General features: G+C 45.0%; 1 protein-coding gene across 8 annotated transcripts in view; it reads right to left on the bottom strand.

The window, feature by feature from the left end:
* IQSEC1 (IQ motif and Sec7 domain ArfGEF 1) overlaps window positions 1-22,328 on the bottom strand; it is a 781,720-nt gene that overhangs the window by 215,546 nt on the left and 543,846 nt on the right. Inside the window, exon 1 of one of the 8 annotated variants that reach the window (XM_083156424.1) lies at window positions 9,211-9,878. The exons of the other annotated variants lie outside the window; for them this stretch is intronic. Coding sequence (XP_083012550.1) covers window positions 9,211-9,287 — 77 coding nt within the window. The 5' untranslated portion in view covers window positions 9,288-9,878. Of the gene's footprint in view, window positions 1-9,210; window positions 9,879-22,328 lie in introns of those variants that run through there. 8 annotated transcript variants of the gene reach the window in all.

The following is a 22,328-nucleotide window of genomic DNA, read 5'->3' as shown; positions in this document are numbered from 1 at the left end:
AAGTCACACAAAGCCTTTTAGGTGAGTGGAAATGCACATGGAAATGACAGCTCCATACCTAATAATAGTAATAGCATAAAATGACCTAAAATGCTGTACCTGTGAGCAATAATTGCTGCTAACAAGTTGTAATGGTTCCTTCTTGGCAAAAGGGTTTGTTCCTAGCTAAGTGAGACATTAACTTCATTTCAACTGAAACACTTGGGCTAAAAATAAGATTTAAAATTCTGAATGAAAGAGATGAAAGTCCTGTAGCCAGTAGTGTAAAATAAATCATTACTCACAACCAGCCTGAACAAAAACGTTCCTAGCTAAATACTGCAATGCTGCTCAACAAAAACACTCAGTAAACAGAACATAAAAACAGACTAAAATATCAAAGTGGATGAAAGGGATAAAAGCACAGAGCATCCAGCCACAACAACAAAAAAACATCTTCTCTTCACTATGCTATAAAACAACTGGGACACTTCCTTTCAGCAAGCTTATACTCTGCCAAAGCGTTACACAAATAAATGCAAGTATTTATTATTTATAGTTCCCCATATGAGCTTTGCTATTTTTCTTTCTGCCTCCTTGTATTTCCAAATACAACAGATTTCAGTACATGGTTATGACAACATAAACGATCAGTTAAGGCCCCCTAACTTGTAAGATTTGGTCCAATTTCACCCAATTTAGACAGATTGGGTTAATCAATCAAACCAAATCTTATATGACTGTCCTGCACTGTGACCCGATGCGCGTTCCCATGCGAATCGGGTCTGACCCATGAGATTGATCCTCCTGCACATAGGATCTATCTCATTGGGTCCATCAGCACACTTCAGGGGACATTTTCCTCAGCGTGCAATTTGTCGCCCGCCCCCCAGGGAGTGTCTTGCTGCCCTGTCCCTGTTCCACCACGCCCACACAGCACTCTGAGACCGCCGCCATTAAACAGTGATCCAGCAGCTGCAGAAGTGCGTGGTAGTCTATTCTGTCTTCTCTGTCCTCTGCCGTCGCCCCCCACATAATGCTTCCCCACACATAGTGCTTTCACGCCGGAGCGCATCTTGCTACTTTCTATCTGAAGGTGACCATACACGTTACAATTATTGTATCCAATATTGGATACAATATCGCATCTCATCGCATCTCGGTTTTGCGATAAAATGAGATGAGATGAGATCTTTGTACTACTTTTTGTACTAGATCTCATCTCATCCCATCTTATCGCAAAACCGAGATGCGATGAGATGCGATATTGTATCCAATATTGGATACAATAATTGTAACGTGTATGGGCACCTTGACAGTCCTTTGAGCTCGTCGGTTAAAGAAGAATTATGTATTCTTATATGAGTTGTGTGGAGGCCTTTCTTCCAAAGGCCCTGGTTTAAAAAAAGCAACAATTAAGAATAAAAAGCAGCTTGTTGTGGGGCAAATATCTGCTTAAAACTAAACCTGGATAAGTAGTGCAAACACAATAATATGCTGCGTTTGTGGAGGAAATCTGGAGAAAGGAGGATAGAGGTGGGGTACTTTGGGGGAGCAGGGAGGACTGAGTGATACTTGACCAACATATGAACTTTCTCTTAGGAACACCAGAGATTTGCTAATGCTTTCCACTAACTAGAAACTAACTGGGTCAAGGATGAAGAGTCCATCTAAACTCAGTTTTATGCCAGCGATCAATTATGCGAATCATTAGTCAGAATAAACACTTACTGTATTTCCCATGAATTATAAAGGTTAATTCTATAGCAGACAATGATAAAATCTATTTTCAGAATACAATATAAATGCATCTGTATTTGTGAACTTATACACAAAACGTTTAATTATCAATAGTTTCTGTATTTGTTTTCTATACTGAAAGTTAGAACATGTCTAGCCAAAAGCAATGTCTGATCTTCATGCCATCTAGGCTACCCACATGGATCGCAATGATACAGCATCATACCCTCCAACAAGGGCAGAAACCGGAACAAATTGGGAAAGGGGTATGTCCACAGGTAAAGGGGGTGGGGTCACGCCCCCTTTTCTATACTTTCAATGGAGAGTTGTAGACACAGAAAACCGGTACAAAGCCCTTTTTTAGCTGTACAGGCCACAAAAAAAAATGGTACTGTACCAGCCAAAAAGGTGCAGCATGTGTGGTAAGTGCATTATCACTAGGATGCATTGTCTGCCGCAAGTAATAGAAGAAACATTGGGCCTGATTCATGTGTGATCGGTCCCCGGCGTATTCGCACCGGGGACCAATGTTTTCCCTCTGAGCATGTGTATAAGCGAGGCATTCGTACATGGGGTAGGGATGGAGGTGGTCAGGGGGCTGGCGCACGGGGATATTGAGCGTTTCCTGGGTATCCCATGCAAAAGCAGGTGGGCTAATGGCTACCAGGAGCGGGTGGCTGACATCTCATTGATGTCAGTGCCCGTCCTGTTCTTAGAGCCGGACTCGCACATATAGGACAATCAAGACCATCAAATTATTTTGTCCCATACACTCCTGTGTGAATGGATATTTAGGCTAAACATCCATTTGCAATGCGGCGGGGATGTTCGCATGGCGTTGGGGGGGCGGGCATTCGCTCACCCAGAGGATGCCCACTAAGCAGAAATTTACGCTGCTTAGTGCGTCAACTCGAATCAGGCCCATTGTACTTTATGTACTTTATGAAACTCAGACAGTAGTAATGATATTTATAAAATGTTTGCGATGATGTGATTCATACTTGCTATTATGTACTACAGTAAGTATTTTATAGCTTGTAGTCATGTTGGTGTGTCCGTCATTCCTGGGGTTTAAACAGAGACTAAAAACTTCTTCCAGCAGAATAAGAACTCAGTGTGCCCAAACAGCAGTTACCAGAACATTTACTTTACAGTTTTTTTTTAAATGGTAATTTTCCTTCATGCTTCAGTGGTCTACGTGTAATTAATACAACCCCCTCGCTTTCAGCCTATCCTAGTTCATAGAAACTACAGCATAAATCACAGAATTACAGAGAAGAGAGAGAAGTCTCCTGAACCTAAACACTTCATTTATAATCTGAACAGAATTTTACTGAAGGACAATCAACAATACTCTAAAAGCCTGGGCTTCGCTTTATTATTCCAGCCGCAATATCCCAGCTTCTACAGACCGGAACTCATTGGGAAGCAAATTGCAGAAAATTGTCTTGAAAGATTTGGATTGGGAGTGAAAATGCCTAATTTTCTTCTCATGCTCCCAGAGCACTGGCCATTGTACACAGCTAATTCCTGGCTGTGCTACAGAAACTGTTATTAAAGGAACAGCCACCAACAACAGAGCTTAATGTCTAAATTATTATTTTTAAATAAGTGGGATTTTTTTTTTTTAGCACTTATCCATGCAATTTACCTAATGTTTAGCTGCCCTGGTGGTACTGTGCTAGAGCGCTAAGGGTTAATCTGCTGCTGTGCAAGGCTAGTTAGGGCAGGATTACCAATAGGGCAGATGGGACTACAGCTCGATTGGAATACAGCTCAAATTGCAGCCCTTTTGATTATCGGAGGACTGCTACACCTAGCGATGGCCTGTGATCGCAGGTTGACAGCTGGTTGGCGTTTGTGGGCGGTGCCCCAGGGTTTTCTGGGAGTGCCACACAAAAACACAGCAGCAAGGGTGCTCACGTCATCAGCGGCCCCGATCTCCCCACGGCTGCACAGCTCTGAGTAAGTATTTACTTACACTGTGCTGCACATGGGATCGGGGGGGATCCGGTCGATGTAGAGTGGATTTCCCATCTTCGCACAGGGGTGGCCCTCTTCTCATGCGGGGAGGGGGCTAGCTGATCACAGGGCTGCCAAAAGGTGCAATGTAGGAAATAAATAAATAAATGTGGATGGGTAGCGTCTTGTTAAGCTCCTCCCTTTGTGTGTGGTTACCATTTGCTGAGTTACGCACTCAAAAGCATGGAGACGACACCTTTTAACAAGTATGTCAGAATGGGGATATCAGAGAAATAGAGGAACGGAATTCTGAATGTCCAGTACTTATTTATTAATGAACAGTTTCTTATATAGCGCATACATATTCCGCAGCGCTTTACAGAGAATATTTGAACATTCCCATCAGTCCCTGCCACAGTGGCACTTACAATCTATATTCCCTACCACATGTACACCCACACACAGACATTCTAGGGTTAATATGTTTAGGAGCCAAATAACCTGTCAGTATATTTTTGGATTGTAGGAGGAAACCAGAGTACCCGTAGGTAACCCAAGCAAGTACAGGGAGAATACACAAACTCCGCACAGTTAGAGCAATGGTGGGAATCAAACCCATGACCTCAGCGCTGTGAGACAGTAATGCTAACCATTACACCATCCGTACAGTATGTATGGCCCTTGTAGCTGAGTTAAACATACCACTGGATTATCTATAATCGATTCATAGTGTCTGGTAGGTTGAGGGACAGAGACAAAATCATCACTGCAAATTTACTGATGCAAGAGAGGTGGGGGCACACAGAGATGGGGTGTGGGCCACCTCCTCTCATTAGATGTCCCTGACAGATGCCCATGTCTCCTCAGACTGATATAGCTAGCAGAAAGTATCCCTTACCAGTCAACACGATTTTCTAATCACTGGCATTCAAGTTAATAAATAAATAAATTCAAGTGGCATTAAAAACACTCCCCATTAACATTGCTTATTCTTAAACAGGCTCCTAATCCTGAACCAATTGATATATTCTGGTGAGCTGGAATAGAGCTGGTAGAACATACAGTACAGCAGGCCTGTGTATTTGTTGGCCAGTGCTTCTCTGGGTCTGTGTAGGGAACATTCAGGCAAGTCAGTGATGGAAACTTGGATTTTCTACAAAAGTAGATAAAACCCCTTCATGTTCCTCACTTCCTGTTATAATAACTGGCTCACAGGAGACACAGACACAGTTTTTATGTTTTATTTGCAGTACTGTCAAAATATTTACAGAAATCTGTCAGAACGAAAACATCAATGAGGAGCATAATGCTTCATGAATATGCAGATATGCTAATAAGTTCACTGTAGTTCCTATTCAGCTGACATTTGTATTCTGGCCAAATTGTACCAATTCCCTGGGAATAATATGTCACTGCCAGATAAAGCATCAGCCAGGTTCACCAGCATGTTGGCTATTTCCCGTGGCAGTAGAGGACTAAAATATTTTCATAAATTTGTAAATAGATGAAAGATGGTTAGAAAATGCATCATCCTGCATTGTCCTGCATGTACAGACGAGGGCTGAAATTGCTAACGAATCACAGGAGCGAACATCATTAATGATATAAGACCTGATTCAGAATTGTTCACAAAAAGCTAAATCTTTCTCAAATAGGCAAAACCATCAGGTGGGGCAGATGTAACATGTGCAGAGAGAGTTAGATTTGGGTGGGTGTGTTCAAACTAAAATCTAAATTTCGATGTAAAAATAAAGCAGCCAGTATTTACCCTGCACAGAAACAATATAAATCACCCAAATCTAACTCTCTCTGCACATGTTACATCTGCCCCACCTGCAGTGCACATGATTTCTCCCATTTGATTAGATTATGCATTATAACTCTGAATCAAGCCCACAGTGCGTGGTCGTTATCGCGCACATCATATAATCTATTGACTAGTGTGTATGCACCTTAAGACACTCACCAAAGTACAATGTTATTATCCGTGTTAATAACACAGAAACTCTGGTTAGTTGTCTGGGTGAGCATCTTATGCTGCTTTCAGACTGCAAAACTGGCTTTGACCAAGTATTTTAAAACATTTCTAAAAACGGGTCTGCCAGCTAAAACCCCTTTCACACCGCATGTCTTTAAACGGTATTTCAATGCAGTTTTTGTTCCTTCACAACACTGAACCCATTTTAACCCATAGAAAACAGTGGATGAAAAAAAAAAACGGGTCTGAAACGGGTAGGACCCTGCTTTATTATCGTTTAGAAATACCAGTTCAATAGAACCGGTAAATTCACTCTGCACCTTTCAGACTGCACAATTACCGTTTTAAAACGGTAAAAAAACTGCAAAATAACGGGTAAAAAGTGCGGTCTGAAAGGGGCATTAGTGATTTGTACATCGAAACAGGCACTTTCAGCAGTCGTACAGTGATCCTGAACCTAAATCACCAGAATGCTGCTGAAGTTCAGGTTCAGCTCATCGGACATGCAGATGTAAAACTGCTACGTAAATATTATGGACTAAATGTTCACAGTAAAGCAAAGCCTGACAAAAAAAGATATTGCTAAAATAAGTAATATAAATGTACAATTAAATAATAATATTAATATTAATTTAAGATACATGATTAATTTACATTGTATCCCAGAATATCAAATAAATTAACAGTTAAACTATTTTCATTGGAAGAGAGCAGAGGATGTGCACAACAATGGAAGATGCAAGACCCTGGTAATAATAACCAAACATCCCAACTGCTACCAATCTTATGCTAGGTCAGAGAACAAGTGCATGGTTCCATTGAGATGACATTTATAAAAACAGCCAGTGCAATGTTAGTAAATATGGGGCATTTTGTGTATTGGTTTTCAGCAGCTCTTACGTTTCACAGTTTTAATGGGCACATGTGTTTAATGACTGTTCCCCAGAGTGTCTTAGAGCCCCCAGGTGCTGGACAACAAAGGGTAATTGAGTTCCATCTCTGTAAAACAATGAGGGATGACACAACCAGCTGGTGCTGCTGGCTGACCCGCGGAGAGAACAAATGAGGAGTTGTGTTAGATGGGGAAACACAATATCAGTTCTTCAGACTCAGAGGCCATGTCTAAAGCTATCTGTAAGGTCATGGTTGCTGGCAGATATGCCACCTATAGGTACACCTGGGTGGAAGTGAGTGTAATACTGAATATCTAGCTTGTTAAAGACTGGAGCGTTATACATTAGAGTTCCATCTAGCCTGTGAGAAGCTAGAGCTTTACACATTGCGGAGATACGTCTAGCTTGGAAGGGGCTACAGCATTATACATTGTAGCTTAATTTAGCTTGTTAGAGGCTACAGCTTTATACATTGTAGTAACATTGAGCTTGGTAGGGGCTAGAGCATTATACATTGGGGTTACATCTAGCTTGTTAGAGGCTAGAGCATTATACATTGGGGTTACATCTAGCTTGTTAGGGGCTAGAGCATTATACATTGGAGTTACATCTAGCTTGGTAAGGACTAGAACATTATACATTGGAGTTACATTGAGCTTGGTAGGGGCTAGAGCATTATACATTGGAGTTACATCTAGCTTGTTAGGGGCTAGAGCTTTATACATTGTAGCTTAATTTAGCTTGTTAGAGGCTAGAGCTTTATACATTGTAGTTACATTGAGCTTGGTAGGGGCTAGAGCATTATACATTGGAGTTACATCTAGCTTGTTAGGGGCTAGAGCTTTATACATTGGGGTTACATCTAGCTTGTTAGAGGCTAGAGCATTATACATTGGAGTTACATCTAGCTTGTTAGAGGCTAGAGCATTATACATTGGAGTTACATCTAGCTTGGTAAGGACTAGAGCATTATACATTGGAGTTACATTGAGCTTGGTAGGGGCTAGAGCATTATACATTGGAGTTACATCTAGCTTGTTAGGGGCTAGAGCTTTATACATTGTAGCTTAATTTAGCTTGTTAGAGGCTAGAGCTTTATACATTGTAGTTACATTGAGCTTGGTAGGGGCTAGAGCATTATACATTGGAGTTACATCTAGCTTGTTAGGGGCTAGAGCTTTATACATTGGGGTTACATCTAGCTTGTTAGAGGCTAGAGCATTATACATTGGAGTTACATCTAGCTTGTTAGAGGCTAGAGCATTATACATTGGAGTTACATTGAGCTTGGTAGGGGCTAGAGCATTATACATTGGAGTTACATCTAGCTTGTTAGAGGCTAGAGCATTATACATTGGAGTTACATCTAGCTTGCTAGAGGCTAGAGCATTATACATTGGAGTTACATCTAGCTTGGTAAGGGCTAGAGCATTATACATTGGAGTTACATTGAGCTTGGTAGGGGCTAGAGCATTATACATTGGAGTTACATCTAGCTTGTTAGAGGCTAGAGCATTATACACTGGAGTTACATTTAGCTTGGTAGGGGCTAGAGCATTATACATTGGGGTTACATCTAGCTTGTTAGAGGCTAGAGCTTTACACAGTGGAGTTACAACTATATTGTTAGGGGCTAGAGCATTATACATTGGAGTTACAACTAGTTTGTTAGAGGCTAGAGCATTATACATTGGAGTTACAACTAGATTGTTAGGGGCTAGAGCATTATACATCATAGCTTCATTCAGCTTGTTAGAGGCTAGTGCTTTATACATTGGAGTTACATTAAACTTGGTAGGGGCTGGAGCATTCATTGGAGCATTCATTATAACATGCCTTTTACTAAACCATATCAACATTATAAGTTACAAATCAGTGAGCCAGCTGTATATGCCAGGTATTTATCTATCAGCAGGACCTTATCACAGTAAGTGGGTATACAGTACAGGAATAATTACATGTCTACTATGAGAACAAATCCTCTATACAATGTATGTTTAGTATTACACATTAAACTTCAGCTAAATTTAGTCTGAAAAAGAGAAAAACTACTTCTAACGATCATATAATAACTAATAAATGAAGACAAGTTGTTTAAGTAAGCCATGAATCAGACTGCGGGCAGAAAGGCAGGGTGTGTCTGTGTGATTGTCTATTGTGTGGAGAGGTGGGTGTGTGATCTGCTGATATCTGCCGATATAAAGGATGTATCAGGCCTCATGAATATGAATGCATCTGTCTCTTCCATCCTCAGCTCCTGCCAGCCCCCTCACCATAAATCTGCAAGCTGCTTTGTCACAAGACCTGTGCATCACACAGATGTACTACTAATCACTGGCAAACATCTCCATCTTGTCAGCACCAAGCCCTTGATCTTGTTGCTTTAACCCTCTATGTATTTAAGAACCACTCAGTGAAAGTATAATGCATACAGACATTATGCACTAGGCAGGTGTGGCACAGACAAATTCCTCACTTACATACAACACACATGGGGTATCAGATATACTGTATATTGCACATGTTTTACAACGGTACATTATTATATTGGTGTATATGGCATCATATATTGAACATGTGACAATAACGTCAGCGTCATCCTAGACAAGTCATATACAGGAAACAGTGACAGCCTAGGGACATACAGACACCTCGTACCTCTTATAGAGCCCATGGAGTGGCTGGAGACACAGAAACTGCCAGTAATCCAGACAGAAAGCCTTCAACTTCATCATTGTGAAAGCGGGCGCTGAAGAGTGCCAAGCCGGCACCGTCCAGGGGCTGCAGGTGCCTTATTGCTCAGCTGATTCATTTGCACAGAGAGCCGGGGAAATAATAACTCCCCAACAACCAACTCCGGACAGATCCAGTAACAGAGAGACGACCCCCCTCCCACCACCACCACCCCAAATCACTGCTTCACCATCTTAATTCCCCTGCAAGTTGGTGTGATCTTTGCCTCTGACTGAACCAAAATGTAAGAAACTAATCCGCACAGTTTTCGATGATCCTCTAAGGTTAATTTTCCTTTTAATCCTCCGGCAATTCTTCCCAAAATGTCACCCGGAAAATCTTCTTTGTGACAGAAATCAGCAGGACGGCTCACTCTCCTGTCACCAGACACGTCCAGGCTATTCTAACAGCACATGGGAGCATGGAACAAAAAGAAATGTCACGCTGCAGCCCTCCCTGCCTTAAAATAAATTATTCTTATCTTATTCCCAGCACACGGTGTCAGTCAGGTTTGTGTGAGCAGCTAATCATGGGAGCCACATGCTGCACAGAGGGACAGGCTCCCAGCCAGATCCAGGGGCCCTGGGATTGGCCCTCTTTGGTTTCTAGGGAAACAGGAACACATTGATAACAGCTGAAAGTGGACCAGGATGACAGCCTTCCTCGCCTTTCAGGAGAATAATGTCTCTATAACAAGCAGCACAAGGCCCTCATGGAAAACCCTCAGCACAAAGCCAGGGCTGGGAAAGGCTATTTCCACAGATGCCAAACTGCAGTGAATTATGGAAATGTTTATAGTGTACATACAACAATATCACACTACAAATTATACCAAATTGAGCAGGAATGCAACATATAATTCATTTACAAGAATGTAATTATAGAATATATAGAGAGAGAGATATCATCAATAATATTTATTGAAACAAAGTAAAATAAAGGGTTACAGAAAGAAAAAAATGTAAAAGGGGTAAAACAGCATATAAGGGAGAGGGGTAAGGATGGGTAATACAGTATAAACAAAGGAAACAGTATAATGCAATGGAGTAACAGTACATGTAAAGAAAATCAAAACAGCGTCACTGCACAGAACCCACAATGCAATGGGAACACATAGTACCATAGAATATAATCTCACTGGGCCTCATTGAGACTAATGGAAGGGAGACAACAAACTTATCTGGGCAGATAGGGGACCCTGGCTCGTCAGCAGCAAACTTGTGCCAACTGCAAAACTTCCATATAGTCCAAGTGGCTGAGGTGGAATAAGGACACTTTTAGACATAGCAGGGAGCAATACACTTTCCATGTCCGGGACAATGCATTCTGCTGCAGTGAGGATGTGGCAAACACATACTGGACCTGTAATGTTTGGGGAGTAGGTTGGGGTATAGGTGCAATAGTGCTATTTTGGGGGAAGAAAGTCAGGGCAGCAAATGCAAAATCTTCCAGCCAAAAGGGCTGTCTCACAGGACACAACTAAAAATGATAAAGAACGTACGACCAACTGCAGCAGAATTTTCCCAACACGGTTCAGATTGCAATGGCCAAATCATACAAAGTCTATCAGGCCTAAGGTAGGGAGGGTATAACAATTTGACCTGCATTTCAGGCTGGTTAAGGCATTTTTACATTTTATAAGCCAGACTATAAATACGGTCCCATTGTGCAGCAGTAAATGTCATCAGGAGATCAGATTCCCAACAGACCTGGGAAGGGGGCTTAAAAGAGAGAATTACAGTAAGCACATCAAGGAGCTGAGCTGAGCATACCAGCAAGAGATATCACCACTACACAAGCCTGATGTGAGTACCTCACATTTTGTCCCTGTCCATCTAAGCCATGGCGACCTTTTTAAGGTGTCAACTTATGGCCTGTCAACCAATAGTGGTCAACCTATGGAGTGTCAACCTTAAGTGGGTCCATCCTATGACTCATACACCAGGGAGAGAGTTTAGTTGAGGGATTAGCCAGAGGCAGAACTACCATTGGTGCACTAGAGGATGAAGGGGCCCACTGCTGCCCCTGTCACCCTCTCCCTGTCACCCTCTGCCTCTCCCTGTCACCCTCTGCCTCTCCCTGTCACCCATTGCTGTGTTGCATATTGTGAACTTGGGTTGGGATGGAGCAGGGGGCCAAAAATGATATCTTTGCACCTGGGCTCACCACCCACACGTTCAGCCACTGGGATTAGCCTAGCTAGGGCCTTGATAAAGAGGCTATGGAACTGTAAGGAAAAGGACTCTGAATGACCTACAAATGTGTCCCAAGAATTCATGTTTGTAATAGAGGAGGGAGAAGAATGAGGACTGAAGTCCAGTAGGGATCTATGAGGTATACTAAGGGAAACATAAAGGACACAGAATCCTGCAGAACAGCCCAAGTCTTAAGGGGATACATCATTTGGTCTACAGCATGATGGTTGACAAGCATTGGGTCGACACCTAGAACCATGTCGACCTTTCCCCATGTTGACCTAGGGGTCACCTAATGCTTGTCGACCAACATGCTGTAGACAAAACGATCCCAACCCGTGTTAAGACCATAGGTGTCCCCTGATGCAACTTTCTTTACCATGTACTCACCCTAAATTGAGTCATGTTTCTTGTTTTTGCTCATCCATGCATTAGGCCCTGCAGGACCCTTGTGGCTGCATATAAATAAGCAGTAATAAAAATAATAACAACTGCAGATACATTCCGTGGTTTCATACTTCCAAACATAACAAAATTCAGCTTGTAGTATATTTTTATTTTTACAATTATGGATGTCTGTGTCCTGGTCATTCCTCACAGTTCCGAGGTCACTTGTATACAAGCTGATAATACTGTATTTATGAGTATGGCCATGTGAAGTATGTTTCACTGTGTTTTCATTAGCCTTGGAAAGTATATTGTGCACATAAACGCTACAGTATCGTCTCAGAAAGTAACGTAGTTGGTTTCTGCACATTAGCAAGCACAGGCTTATAAGAAGTGGTACTGTCACTGTCATCTGAAAATATTTCTACGGAGGCACCTTAAGTATTTTATAAGGCTTTAAGTTTAAAACAGTGTGTACCATACCCTCATTTCAACACCAAGGCTGGAATTCAGTTATCCCTTTAGGGACGGAAAAAGGGGGTAGCACCGGTTAACTTGTCTGTTTCGGGTGTTAACAAATAGAATCCGGGATAACACTGGTTTGTGCCATAAAACCACTTGGAAACTTACTGTGAAAACACTTTAACCAAGGGGTAGACACACGGGGTGATTTTTTTGCTGTTTTCTAAGCTATCTGTCTATATCCCTTAGAAATGAAGCACAAATAGCTCTGTGTGTCACCCAATAGCGATGTCGATGTGCGGCCCTGCATCTTGCCATAGCCGACTCAGATATTTAGTGCATTAACTAAATATCTAGTCAGATCGCCTAGCAATTACATAGAAAACACAGTGGTTAGCACAGTGGTTATACACACATAGCAATGTGTGCTGAGCGATCTAGTTAACCGGGCGATTAGCTAACTAGATTGTTTAGTACAATGCTTACTTAGCACAATGCTGGTGATCAGAAGACTGACACCAGCACCCCCATGGCCATGATCCAAAAGTTTAAGGGTAAGTATGCTAACCTTCTCCGATCTCTTCCTCCCTCTTACCCTCTTTCCTGCAGCCACACCTTTACCCTCCCTCCCTGCAGCCTACACCTACCTGTAATTCTCTCTCCCCACAGCCTAACCCTAACCTTCCCTCCCACAGCCTAATCCTTACTCCCAGCAGACTAACCCTAACCTCATCTCCTGTAGCCTACCCCGAACCCTTCCTCACCGTAGGCTTACCCTGACCTCTACTACCCACAGCCTAACCTTAACCCTTCCTCACCACAGCCTAACCCTAACCCCTACTACCCGCAGCCTAACCCTAACCTACTCCTATCAGTATTACGATGCCATTCTTCCATCCAGGAGCATACTGAGTCATCTACATCCCCTAGAAACAAAACGCCTAAAATGCTCAGTATTTTCTTTGAAAAACTGATAAATGTGCTCATTTGAGGAGTAGGTACTGAAAACAATAGAGAGATGCAGACACAAAGGTACAGAGCAAGAAGGGGAGGGGGGGCAAGAGAAATAGGGGTAAGGGTGTTAAAATGAAAAAAGAGAAACAGATGAGGCTAGGGAGAGAGACAGAGGGAGAAAGCGAAAGCGCTAGTTTGTAATAAGAATAGACACATAATATGTAATAGGCATAACACCACATGACATCATGCTACATTTCCACATGCCCCACTTTTGATGCCACTGTTCAATAAAAATGACTTTCTTAATAATTTACATAGCCCATTTCAGAAATCAATAGTGCTAATGGAAAGCACCAGGAGGTACTCCACAACGTTAGTAGGAAATCTTAGATGTATGTCATATCTGTAGCTAAATGACTTGGTTCTAACACACAACTTGCAAAATCAACACTGGCCTACTAGAATCTAGCAATAATTAATAAGCAATTAACAGTAATTCCCAAGGCTATGGTTATACAAATAATGTTTGAGATGATATGAAAAGTGTTAAGCAAATGTTCCTTTATTAAATGATGTGAAATAAAAATGATGGATTTATTCAGAATTTGGGCCAGATCCACTAAGCTTCAAAAGTGATAACATGGAGAGTGATAACCAACCAATCAGCTCCTGCCCGACATTTTTCAAACACAGTCTGTGACATGGCAGGTAGGAGCTGATTGGCTGGCTGTTTATCACTCTCTATTTTATCATTTTTGAAGCTTAGTGCATCTGGTCCTTTCTCTGCTTCTGCGTCCTCCGACCTTTTCATACCTCCACTATCCACGTCAGTATGGAGCTGATTTTATATAGCGTGGCGAGCGCAGCGAGGCAAGCGGACGCGTATACCTGTGAAGTAATGGGCGTCCCCTCGCGGGGCTCGCTGCGCTCGCCACACTTTATAAAATCAACTCCATCAAGCGTGGATAGTGGGGGTATGAAAAGGTCGGAGGACGCGTATCGCCGCCCCTCGCGGTCTCGCTGCGCTCGCCGCGCTTCGGGTTGACGTTGATAGTGGGGGGGCCGTTAACAATGTGGGGGCATTTAACATATTTATTACCCATCAGGGTGGGGATACAATTAAAAATCGGGTCTGGGGGTGCCATTTAACATGGGACTCTATGGGAAATCGTGTCGCATCGCATCGCATGCCATTGTAATGGCATGCGATGTGACGCGATTTTAAAATTGTATACTCAGCCCGGGAATATTGCATCATTTTTTAGCACATTGGCGCACGCAGGGGAGGTTTCAGAGTACCTAGAACCCCCATCCCCACAGGACAAACATTTTTAGGGGGAGATGGAGACCAGTGTCCGCTGCAGCTGCAATCAGAGCTCAAGGCAGTGGCAACCAGCACGGTGGCAGAGGGGACCTACTGGTGGATCCCTGTGCTTTGCATAGCACCTGAGACTTCCAGCATGAGCTGGAGGCAGCAGCGGAGGGGAGAAGAGGAGGAGACGGTGGCCGCCGGAGGTGCCCCCTTCCCCAGGCTTAAGGGGTGGGGAGAGCAGAGGGGAGAGGACGAGTCGGAGGCCAGCGGAGGCGGCCGAGGCCTGGCAGAGGTGCCCCCTTTTCCACAGGCTTAAGGGTGGGGGATAGGGGTGAGCTGAGGGGAGAGGCGGAGGTGGTGGGCAGCGGAGGTGAGAGTAGGCGGTGGTGGCTGGTGGAGGCCAGGCTTGAGGGTCGGTTGTGGAGGAGCAGAGGAGGGAGGAGGTGGTGGCCAGCGGAGGGGAAAGAAGGTGGCTGTGGCCAGCAGAGAGGAGCTGCATGCAAGTACTGTAGTGGCCAACTGTCTGTGGGAAACATGTGAGCTGTAGGCAGGCATACTGGGCATTGGGCTCTGTGCTGCGGGCTGAGTGTCAGTGAGCTGCTTTCAGCCCTCCTCTTTCAGAAGCTCCACTTTCAGTGTGATTGGCTCCCTGCACTCACGTGACATGCATTGTAATGCAAAGGAGCCCAGCATCCACCGAACGGATACCATCATGTGATAGACCAGCACCGGCTTGATGCAATGGAGGGGGGTGTCACACGTTTCAATGTAGAGGGAAGATGCACTGCTGCAACTTCCAGTCAGGCCAGCCAACATCACTGTGAAGGCACTGGTGCTGCTGTCTGGATGCCGACATTAAGCAGATGATGATGATGCCCTCTCCCTGCCTTTTTCAGTGACGGTGAGTAGCAACATGGCCAGCAACAGTATACGTATACAATGATATCTCTGGAGGCCCCTCACCCACTCAAATGCTATCACACCGACATGCTTCCTCACCTGCCCTCTATAACACCAGCGTACTCCCTTTCCCTGCGGTCTGCGCTATATCACACTAACGCACTCCCTCACCATGCGGCCTGCTTTCTATCACACCGACTCCCTCCATCACCCTTCGGCCATTGTTGGAGGGGCGTAGGGGCTCTGTAATGCTGTCAGAGACTCTGCACCTCCGCAGTGCTGTTCCCCCCTGCTGCAGCGCCTGTTAAAGTGCTGCGGTGTTAACGCAGTAATAATGCTTTACAGCACCCATGCACCCAGCGCTACAGCACTAATATATATATATATATATATATATATATATATAGGTGGCACAACAAAAACATTTATGACCCCCCCCCCCCCGACGGGCCGCACGCTGATTGGCTGAATCTCAGCCAGTCAGCATGAAGCCAGTGTTTTCAAACCCAGCAGCGTTTCCTCCGAGTCGCCTGGCGGATAGCGCTAGTTATTTCCAGGTCACTGCAGGGACCCCACCAACGTAATACTCAGCGCCGCAGGAACCTCTATGACCGCAGGTACCCCCGCGCCGCACGGACCCCCCTACCCGCTCCTGCCAGCTCCCTGCTGCACCCAAAAGGAGGGGGGAGCTGGGAGAGTAACAATAGTGCCCGCAGACCCCCGGCGCCTCCCCGCCATCGCAAGGGCTGCGGCGCTATAGTTATGCCACTGATATATATACACTGTCTACATACACGCACTTATATTTCTGTAAACTCCCCCTTGAAAACCTGCATTTTTCCCTGCATTTTAATGTCCCTTTTAACAACACTTGGGAGTCATGATTATATAATCTGAGAGGCTAATGAGTCAACTCCAGTTAGTTTCAGTCTCAACCCATATGAGCTATTTCATTTGTTCCTTCATCTGCTGGCACTATCTCCAATCTCTACTTAATGAGACTGTTAAATCCGGAATGTTTCTGGATGAGAGAATCAGGACCTTAATTGTGACAATTCAACATTCTGATGATGATTTAATTATGCTGCTAGAATACATGAAATATTCCTGTAGAGTTTATGTATTACAAGTTTACACTGATTAAAGGTCATTTTTTTTTTTGTCTTTTTTTAAAGACAGGCTTCATACTGTAGCTTGGCGCAAGGGTCCGAGACTCAAAGATAACCTTCTGTATGTTTAGGCTGGTGTTATATATTGGCTTAAAGAGCTTGTTTGCTGTTTACAGACTGCAAATGCTCTGTTTGGTGGCAGTAGACAAAAGCATATAGGGGTTATTCAGACCTGATCGTATGACTACGATTTTGCAGGTTGGGTGATAATCTAATGCATGTCATCCTGCTTTAAAATCCTGCTACTTTTTTTTTTTATCGCTGGCTGTATGCAAGTTGATTGACATGGATCCGTTATTTGTGGGTGGTAACTGTTTTCTGGGAGTGACAGGGAAAACCCAGGCGTGCCTAGGCATTTGAAGGGAAGTCATGTTATGTCAGCTCCAGCCCCGATGAGCCTTTTTCTATCACACCGGCCGAGTAAGTCCTGGTCTATGCACAGACTGCACACACTAGAAATATCATTTGATGGTGAGTGAGTTACTAATGGATTTGCAGTTAATCGCCAATTGGCCTAATTTTCGCACGCCTTGCACAGTAATTTGCAGGCTTGCACAGGGCAGGATTTTACTCTGGCTGGGTAGCAATTATCTGATCGAAGGGCTCTACAAATTAGCAGCCGTGCGATCAGGCCTGAATAACCCCCATAGATTGAGCCAGTGCCACATATGTTTATTACTCTATTAGAATATACTAACCAAAAAGTGCATGCAATTGAAGTGCAAAGAAAAAACTTTAGTTCATTTCTAGCTTTTCCCAGGTTTCAGCTACAATATGTTGCTTTAACAGGAGCCACGGTTAAATTCATTTTTCAAAAAAGGATCCAAGTCATCAATGTCAATGCTGTCCTAATAAATGCAGAACTATGTGTGGGGCTACACATCTAAAATCTGTATACTACACAACATATACAGTAGGATAGCAGCAGGGCATGTATAACAAAGCAATGGGCTTTTAGGCAGATACAACAGGCCAGCGGTTGGGTGCACCACCACTCTCTGGCGGCATGTATACTACTTTTCATTACATTTTCTACATCCTCAGTATCGTTCCAGGCATGCCATATGCAGGGCCGCCAAGAGAAATCCTGGGCCCCGGTATAACTTCCCAGGGCCCCCCTGGAGGCGGAGTGACTACAGCACTTTGGGGGCATGCTCTGCTGCTGCCTCGTGCCCGGAGTACCCCTCTACCGCTGCTGTCTGCCCTGCAGGTATGTTTTTTTAGTGATGCCAATCCCGGGAGTCCCAGGATTGAGCATATTTGAATCCCAGGCCCCGGGATTGAAAGAAATGCCACAGGATTGGCATCTCTACCTGTACCCCCTGCCCCACACTATATCAATGCAACCCTGCACATCACTCTCCACACACACTACAACTGCCAATAACTTTACACGCCATCCCTGCACACACTACCATTGCTACACTGCAGCCTCTTCCCCACACACATTGCCACCACCCTGCACCTCCCTCCTCATACATACTACACTACCAATACCCTGCACCCACCTCCCTGCACATACTTCACTACCACCACTAGCCTGCACCCTCAGAATATATTGCCACTACCCTGTACCCCTCCCCGCACATTACATTGCTGCTGCTCTGCACCCTACTCCCCGCACACACTACACTACCTTAACTACCCTGCACCCCCTCCATGCACACAGTACACTAACTCCACTACCCTACACCTCCCTACCATGCCCTGCAAACCCCACACACATAAACTGCTGTTACACTTTTCTTGAACACTACACTGCTGCTACCCTGCACCTCCACTTACTGCACACTACACCACTAATATCCTGCACCCCCATTACTGCACACTACACCACTGCTACCCTGCACCTCTCTTAACTGCACACTACACTGTTATTACCTGCACCCCCCTTACCGCACCCTACATTGCTGCTACCTGGCACCCCCCTTTCCTCAAACTATACCTCTCTCTCCCTTTCTGGCACACTACACCGCTGCTACCCAGCACCCCACTCCCTGCCTAGACTAATATTACAGCTGGTCTGGTAGTCAAAGGATGCAGCCACGAGAACAGATGACAGGGAAGCATCGCAGCAGGTAAGTATTTCCTCCTCACCGCATCCCAGCATAAATTAGTATGACACTTCCCCCGTAAATATTAATACACCCCTCTCTAGCACCAATTAATACACCCCCCCCCCCCCCAGCACACATTACTACAGATGGGGCAGGCTACATCCTGGCTGGCGGATCGCCAGGATGTCCCAGCTGGCGATCCGCCAGCAGCCTCGCCATCCATCAGACTGAGACGCGCGTGCGTCTCAGGTGCACGCGCGTCTCAGTCTCCGTCGGCAACGGAAACCCTGTCCGTCTCCACCTCAGGGAGACGGACAGGGTTAGGGGGGGTTGGGGGGGGGGTGCGGGCAGGCGGCGAGGACCCCGGGTTACCGCCGACAAGCCGGCGGGGACCCGGGGGGAGCAGATGGAAGCGCCGTCGGAAGGGGACGCGCGCGCGTCCCCTTCTCGCCATCGATATGGCGCTGGCGGGGGATGGCGGCTGGCGTTGCCAGCGCCATCCCCTGCCAGGATGGGACCAGCTCCATCTGTATGTAGCCCCCTCCCCCAGTAACCATAACATACCTGACACTGAGGCTGGCTGTTCCCCGCTCCACGAGCCTGGCCTGCTGGCTCCTCAGCACATGTGCATTATGCTGCCCCAACTACTGCTATATGGGAGGAGAAAGAAGGAAGTGGGGGTGGTGCTTCTGCATGTCATTTAACTGATAGGAGCAGCGGGGAGGAGCAGGGAGGGGAGGGGAGATCTTGCCTCCGCTGCCTGTTGCACACTGACCGGAGCAGGCTGCGGTAGTCTGTAATAACACTACACAGCAGATAGGATGATGAGCGGGCAGAGCACCTCCCTGCTTTGCATCCTCTGCTGAGCAGCTGCTACATAGCTGGTGGCTCAGCTCTCCTTCAGTCCCAGCGCCTGGCCACACCGCACGCGCACTTTTCAGTATACTAGCCTGAATACTCCAAAAGAGAGAGAGCTTCAATAGTATATATAATATACCAACCTTCCCTCCACTGCTTTGGCCAGAACCTAATTCCAGTACAAAAATTACAAAAGAGAATGGGCAGGTTCAGGGGGAGGGCACCCGGGCATGTGCTCCCCCTGTCATTTGTGACATAGCTCATTTTGTAGCTGAGGACCTGGGCTTTCCAACAAGCCTGGCCCACATCACTAGCCCCCTGGGAACCGGAGATACCGCCGGGCAAAGCTGGAACGTTTTCCCCATTGGATAACATGGGACCCACTAATTTTGACCCCCACCCAGTTCCAACGGCTTCCAGTTCTTCCTCCGGCATCACAGAAGCTCGGAGATATTGTGGGTAAACCGTTTTTTTTTTTTATTTCTGAAATGTAATTTCATGGCTGTTCATGTTCTTTGAGGGCAGATTTATCTGGAACCAAACGGTCGAAGCCCACTTAAAAGTCCTTCAATATGATACTGGTCTCATGTAAATTGGTCAGTTGGTTCCGAAGATATAGCCAGTTAATTGATGTAGCCCGTTAAGGGGGGCGGGGGGGGGGGGTTCTCTCCCCCTTACACCTCAAAATGCAGGGACTAGGCTGGTGTAAGAGGGGCCAACTCCCTGCATTTTCTGGTGTTAAAGGGGTATTATTTCAAATAGCCGGGACCTGCAGTGCATTCAATACAGCCGGGCAGCCTCCCGCTCTCTGCCCAGCTGTCAATGGCTGTCACTTCTGCCTGTAATACATAATGGACATTATGGTGTGTGGCTTACCATGTAATGGGCATTTTTAATGTCCCTATTTATAAAGCATATTGTGAATTTTGGCTCATTCCATTTGGCATCGTGTGTAAGCAGTGCCAGATTAAGCCTTCGGGGGGCCCGGGGTACTTTAGCCAGGGGGGCCCCCTTGCACTTGTCATTACTGGCTGCACACTGCATAGGAGTATATTACACTGTCAAAACACAGAGTAAAGGCAGTATAAACTTGGTCAATGGGTAACTGCGTATATATATATATATATATATATATATATACATACATAAATACATACCATATGAAAAGCCTATGTTTGTCCCTCTGCACCTTACTCTGTAGGAGACCTCACAGTCCTAGTGCTGCCTTTGATTAAAAACCCTCCCATGACTAAGCTGCTGCTGCTGTTCTCCATGGGCATGTAATGAGCTCCACCAATTAGAGCTCAGCACAAACCTCTCAGCCTCTGCCCTCTGGTTTAAAGTGTCATAGGATTTAGTCAACTCCCAGTAATGCACTGCACACTTGTGCAATCAGTGTGCCTTGGCTCCCGATGCTCAGCACCATTAATCATTGTCACATTGGCAGATAGATGAAGCTGCAGCACTACCCCACTCCCATGCACAAAACCTTCAGCTATAAAAAAAAAATATTTTTTTTTTTTTAAAATACATGCCAACCACAGGGGGCCCCTAGCCAGTGGGGGGCCCAGGGGCACTGACCCCTTGTGCCTCCATTATAATCCGGACCTCCTGTGTGTAAGGGGTAAGTATAATGGGGTCTAGTATTTTATTGCATAATGTGTAGAAGTTGTTTATTTTGAGTGGCCACACCCCCTTTTCCAGAGCGCACCTTTGGCACGCGCACAACTACATCCTTCACTTTTGTCGCCAATGTACTGTAAACACCAGGCCCTATTTTTAATCCCATTCCTACCCTCTCTCTGCTCTTCTCTCTCTTGTCGCTCTCTTAGCATGTACACTGGCACCACTAACACCCCCCTTCCCCTCCCAAACCCTCTCCTATCATTCTGCCCCCCATCATCAGGTATCAAAAATGCCATACTACCGATGTGACAAGAGACACAGGTCTATTATGGTTGTGAGGCCATTGTTTCTCCTGTGAATGCCTATTGCTGTTTCTGTATTCTACAGTAATACTACACATTTCTGTAATGCTGTACATGTGAGTGCTGCATATCAGGAAAAAGTCATACTGTGTCCTGTACCATGCAATGAAGAATAGGATGGTATGAACTGGATCAATGGAATGAAGAATAGGATTTTATGTACTGGAACAAGACGGAGAGGATTGCATGCTCCAGTTCGAACAGCAAAATATTAGTTGCCATGACGACATGGCAACTGGGATTTATCCAACCCTGATCTAGCAGAAACTGAGAATTCTCTGCTGAAGTCCACCTGTAGACAATATTTGTAAAGCAATAGAAACAACAAGCAATGGTGTGATGTCTTTGATATAAGCCTTGCACTACCCTAGAGCAGTGCTCTAAAATCCAGTCCTCCGGACACACTCAGTGCATGCATCATGTCTCCTCATAGAACTACAGGTGAAATAATTAGACCCAGCTGAGGATATTGTACAATGAGTCCATTAATATAGAAGACACCTGTGCTCCAGAAGGGAGATTCAGAAAACACGCCTTGGTAAGCTGGGTACACACACAAAGATGTATCTGTCCAATCTATCTGGTGGTTAAAATGACACGCAAAGAAGCAAATTTTGCAGCTTTGTGTGTCAACCAGAATGACCTCCAGTATTCTAACATTTATCTTAATCCTACGCCTCACATAATCCTAATTTTCACCCTAGAGGGGTGTACACATGGGCTGGAGGCTTGAAGATTTTGAATAAGCGATTTTGCTC

This window comes from Crinia signifera, chromosome 8 (genome assembly GCF_055691185.1).
Source record: "Crinia signifera chromosome 8, ASM5569118v1, whole genome shotgun sequence".
NCBI lineage: Eukaryota > Metazoa > Chordata > Amphibia > Anura > Myobatrachidae > Crinia > Crinia signifera.
This window is presented reverse-complemented; position numbering and strand designations above follow the sequence as displayed.